Raw genomic sequence first — 4,852 nt, 5'->3', positions numbered from 1 at the left:
GACAAGTGGAGAACCAAGAAGGAGATTTCATTTATTGAAGATGAGAAATACATGTCTGCAATATTGCAAAAAGAAAACAACACATAGATTTATTATAAATGAAAACAGAAAAAACTACATGCATGCCTACTGGTAGAATTTCTTCAGATTTGAAATGTGCCAAGTGCGGGGAATAGGGTCGCCCTCTAGGTTTTCTAGCTGATATGTTCCTGGTTGGAGTATACGGGAGACACGGTAGGGGCCTTCCCAAGTGGGAGCTAGCTTCCCGGAGTGCGAGGGTCGGAGATTTCAGCTCTACGCAGGACTAGGTCTCCTGTTTTGACTGCCCTTTCTCTCATCTTGGAGTCATAGTACCGGGTGACTATTTGTTGATACGCTGCGATCCGGACCCTGGCTTTTTCTCTGGTCTCTTCTAGAAGATCTAGGCTGCTTCTCAAATGCTTGTCGTTGGCTTGTTCGTTGTAAGCCTCAAGCCTTGGAGAGAGGGCGCCAATCTCGATGGGTATGACTGCGTCTACTCCGAAGGCGAGGCTGAACGGTGACTCTCTTGTTGTTGTCCTTGGGGTAGTCCTATAAGCCCAGAGGAGATTCGGTAGTTCCTCGGCCCATAAGCCTCGGGCGTCTTCTACCCGCTTCTTTAATCCTTGTAGGAGCGTTCGGTTGGTCACCTCAACCTATCCATTGGCCTGAGGATGTCCGACCGAAGTGAACCTTTGCGCGGTGCCTAGTCTTCCGCAAAAATCTTTGAATTGCCGGCTGGCAAACTGAGTCCCGTATTCTGTTACGAATATCTGAGGTATTCCGAACCTGTAAATAATGTCGTGGTAGAAAAAGTTCTCTATTTCTTTTGAAGTGATCTTTTTCACTGCTTTGGCTTCGACCCACTTAGTGAAGTAGTCGACAGCCACATACATCATTCGATGTCTCCTGGTAGAATTTGGGAAATGTCCTAATAAGTCCATCCCCTGCATGGCGAACGGAACCGGGTTATAGATGGGCTTGTAGGGGACCACGGGAAGGCGAGGTACGGTGGTGAATTTCTGACATTGCTCCCACCTTTTGATAAAGACGGCAGTGTCTTGCTGGAGAGTCAGCCAGAAGAAGCCTCGGCGCAGAATCTTATGGGCTAAGACCTTTCCGCCTGAGTGGTCGCCGCATATCCCTTCATGGACTTTCCTTATGGCGAGCTCAGTGGCCGAGGGTGGGATTGCTTGTACAGTGTTTGCCCGTCGAAGATGTAATGAGCGGCTTTGCCCACCAAGCGCAGAGCTTCCTTCCTGTCCGAGGGTAGAGTGCCGTCTCTCAGATACTGGACTATCAGATCCATCCAACTGGGTTCCTCGTCGAGTTTCAGGAACTCTTCTCTTTTGACACTGGGTCGGGGAAGGATCTCAGTGTAAACATTTCCTGGTTCGAATATCCCGGATGAGGCCATCTTGGAGAGTGCATCGGCACAGGCATTTAAGGTTCAGGGAATCTGTACTATTTGAAACTCCTCGAAGGTGGAGATTTCTTTCCTTACCTTTTCTAGGTATTTGAGCATCCGCTCTTCTTTAGCTTTTGCTGAAACCATTGACTTGGCTCACTACTAATTGTGAATCATTGTGAGCTCTGACTCGGTTGGCTTGTAACTCGGTGGCGAGCGCTATCCGGTGATTAGGGCTTCATACTCTGCCTCGTTGTTGGATGCATTGAAGTTCAACCTTAAGGCGTACTCAGCGAGGAAATTATCTAGCCCTGTTATGACCAAACCAGCACCCCCGCCCCCGACGTTGGAGGAGCCATCGACGTACAACATCCAAAGTGGGTCTTGGTTTGGTTGGTTCAGGTTTGGTTCCTCATCCGGATGACTCGGACCTTCAGGTTCGTCGATCGTTACTGTTTGTTCAACAGTGAAGTCTGCGAGCACTTGAGATTTAATTGCTGGTCGGGGTTTTATCTGAATGTCAAACTCGCCCAACTCAACCGCTCAGTTAATCAGACATCTTGAGGTATAAAGTTTTTGTAGAATTTTTCGGAGGGGTTGGTCGGTGAGGACCGTGATTGGGTGGGCTTGGAATTACGGATGGAGCTTCCTCGCTGAGATAACAACCGCGAATGCGAATTTCTCAATTTCTTGGTATCGGGTCTCAGCATCATGGAGTACTCGGCTGAGATAATAGATGGGCCGCTCTATTTTTCCTTCCTGCCGGACAACCACGGAGCTCACCGCGGCGGGCCCTACGACTAGGTACATATACAATTCCTCGCCCGGTTTGGGTTTGGAGAGTAACAGAGGGGCTTGTAGATACGCCTTCAACAGATCAAAGGTTGTCTGACATTCCTCTGTCCATTGAAAGTCTTTCACATTCCTAAGAGTTTTGAAGAAAGGCAAGCATCTCTCGGCGAATTTCAACATGAATCTGCTGAGGGCCACTATCCTACGTGTAAGCGTCTGCACTTCCTGGATTTCCTTCGGCGGGGTCATTTCGAGGAGTGCCTTTATCTTTTCGGGGTTGGCTTCAATTCCTCGCTGACTGACCATGAAGCCCAGAAATTTTTCGGACGTGACTCCGAAAGCGCATTTAGCTGGGCTTTGTTTCATCCGGTTACGACGGAGTACAGAGAAGGCTTCTTCAAGGTCGACAATGTGGTTCTGTGCTTCAAGGCTCTTCACGAGCATGTCGTCAACATAAAGGGCATGACCTCGTAGCAAAACAATCCTAGGTCGGTGACGAAGGTGGTCTTGGGAATGTCAGGCTCGAACATATGAATCTGATTGTAGCTGGAAAAGGCATCCATGAAACTTAGCATCTCATGTCCAGCGGTGGCATCAATAAGATGATCAATCCTTGGCAGCGGGTAACAATCTTTGGGGCATGCTTCGTTGACGTCAGTAAAGTCTATGCAAATTCGCTATTTTCCATTAGACTTCTTAACCATTACCACGTTCGCGAGCCAGTCTGGGTAGCGAATCTCTCTTATAAACTTTGCTTCAAGGAGTTTATTCTCTTCTTCTTTGATATGTTTCTGTCTCTCGGTGGCGAAATTACATTTTTTCTGCTTCACTGGTTTGAACTGGGATCCACGTTCAACTTGTGGACCGCTACATCGGAAGGGATTCCCTGCAAGTCGGCGGCGGACCAGTGAAGATATCCGAGTTAGTTCTTAAGAAATTGACAAGCTCAGTTTTGAGCTTACCCGGGAGGAGGGAACCAATTTGGACGGTGTGTTCTTCAGATCCAATGAAAAGAGGGACCTTCATGCGTTATTCGACTAGCTCTCCTCGCCTCACCTCAATTCGTGGGTCGGGGCCTCCGATGGAGAAGGTTTCCTTAGTGGCCTTTTTCTTTTTCAGCAGGGTGGCGTAACATTCACGAGCTTTTTCTTGGTCGCCTTTTACTTCCCCTATGCCGTGCCTTGTAGGGAATTTCATTTCCAGGTGGGCAGTGGAAACCACTGCCCCCAGTTCATTCAAGGCCGGCATTCCGATAATTCTATTATAGGCTGAAGGGACGTGGACTATGACGAATGTCGGCATAATGTTTTGCTGAACTGGATGAGTTCCGAACGTTACGGGGACTTTAATCTTCCCTCTTACTTTGATCTCTCCCCCAGAGAATCCGTAGATGGACCAATCGACCGGCTCCAGCCTATCTTTATCAATGTGCATTTTTGTGAAGGCATCTTGGTGGAGAACGTTGACCGAGCTTCCGGTATCCACTAAGATTCGGCTCACATTAAAGTTGGCGATGGTGAGCCGGACGACTACAGCGTCGTCATGTTGTCGGTCTATTTTTCCATAATCTGCTTCGTGAAGGTGATGGGCTGGCCGTTGTTCAGGTCTGCCTTCAGTTTCTTTGAAGGAGACTCCATGGAGTTGATCTGTTCCACATAGAGGGCGCATCCTTCTGCGGTAGGTCCTCCAGAGGCGGGACTGCCGTAGATCGTATCAATGTTGCTAGATATCCTCGGGGCCTCCTCAGGCTCTTGGGCTCTTTGACGATTATTCTCTGCTTGGCGACCACGCGAGCGTTGACGAACGGGGTAATGGTGTTCATCCGCGGGTCGATGAACTTCGGACCTAGGTCACTGTTGATTCCTCGGAAAATTCTAGAGGTAACGGTTGATTCAACCAAGTCCAGCGAGTCGTTCGATTTCATTTTTAAGGTGGTAGTAACTATCAGTAGTATGCCCATGATCTTGGTGGAAATGACAATATTTGCTGGACTTTTTCTTTTTTCCCCGCGTTTCTCATCCTTTCGGGCCGGGCCACTGGATCGGTTCTCTGTTGCGGATTTCGTACAAGATGTTTGACACAGTGGTGTTCAACGGTGTGTAGTTAACTCTTTCAAATTGGGGACTCAGGCCACGGCTAGCCGGACGGTCGTTGCTTTATTCTCGTTTGTGACTCGGTCCCGAGCGTGACTCGTCCTTTCGCTTCTCGCCTCCTCGAACGTTGTCCAACTCTCTTTTCATGGCAAATGATTCTTCGTTATTGATGTATCAGTCTGCAGTGGCCATAAGTTCTTAGAGATCTCGAGGGGGGTTGACGTTCAGGGCCACCTTCATGTCTCGGTCTCTGATGGCGTGACGAAGCGCAGCGCAGACCATGTCAAAGTTGGGCTCCTTGATTTGATGGAGTTCGGTACGGAACCTACGGATGAATTGTCGGAGCGTCTCATCTTTTCCTTGTCGCAGGGCTAAAAGAGCATCGGCAGGCTTCATTCGGGGCTTACTGTTTACGAAGTAGGAGACAAATTCCTTTCCGAGTTCGTGGAACGACTCAATGGAATTGGGTTTTAAGAGGCTATACCACTTGCTTGTGTCCCTTTTCAGATAGGTGGGGAAAGCTTTACAAATTGTAGCGTCA

General features: G+C 48.7%; 1 protein-coding gene across 1 annotated transcript; it reads right to left on the bottom strand.

The window, feature by feature from the left end:
• Positions 1-3,247: 3,247 nt before the first annotated feature.
• LOC143888829 (uncharacterized) lies at positions 3,248-3,886 on the bottom strand. The gene has a single exon (XM_077393227.1). It carries the CDS (start codon positions 3,884-3,886, stop codon positions 3,248-3,250), a length of 639 nt encoding a protein of 212 aa, XP_077249342.1.
• Between the last annotated feature and the right edge of the window lie 966 nt (positions 3,887-4,852).

Source organism: Tasmannia lanceolata, unplaced genomic scaffold, assembly GCF_043159265.1.
Source record: "Tasmannia lanceolata isolate RefF3 unplaced genomic scaffold, GAP_Taslan_0.1 ptg000002l, whole genome shotgun sequence".
Lineage (NCBI taxonomy): Eukaryota > Viridiplantae > Streptophyta > Magnoliopsida > Canellales > Winteraceae > Tasmannia > Tasmannia lanceolata.
This window is presented reverse-complemented; position numbering and strand designations above follow the sequence as displayed.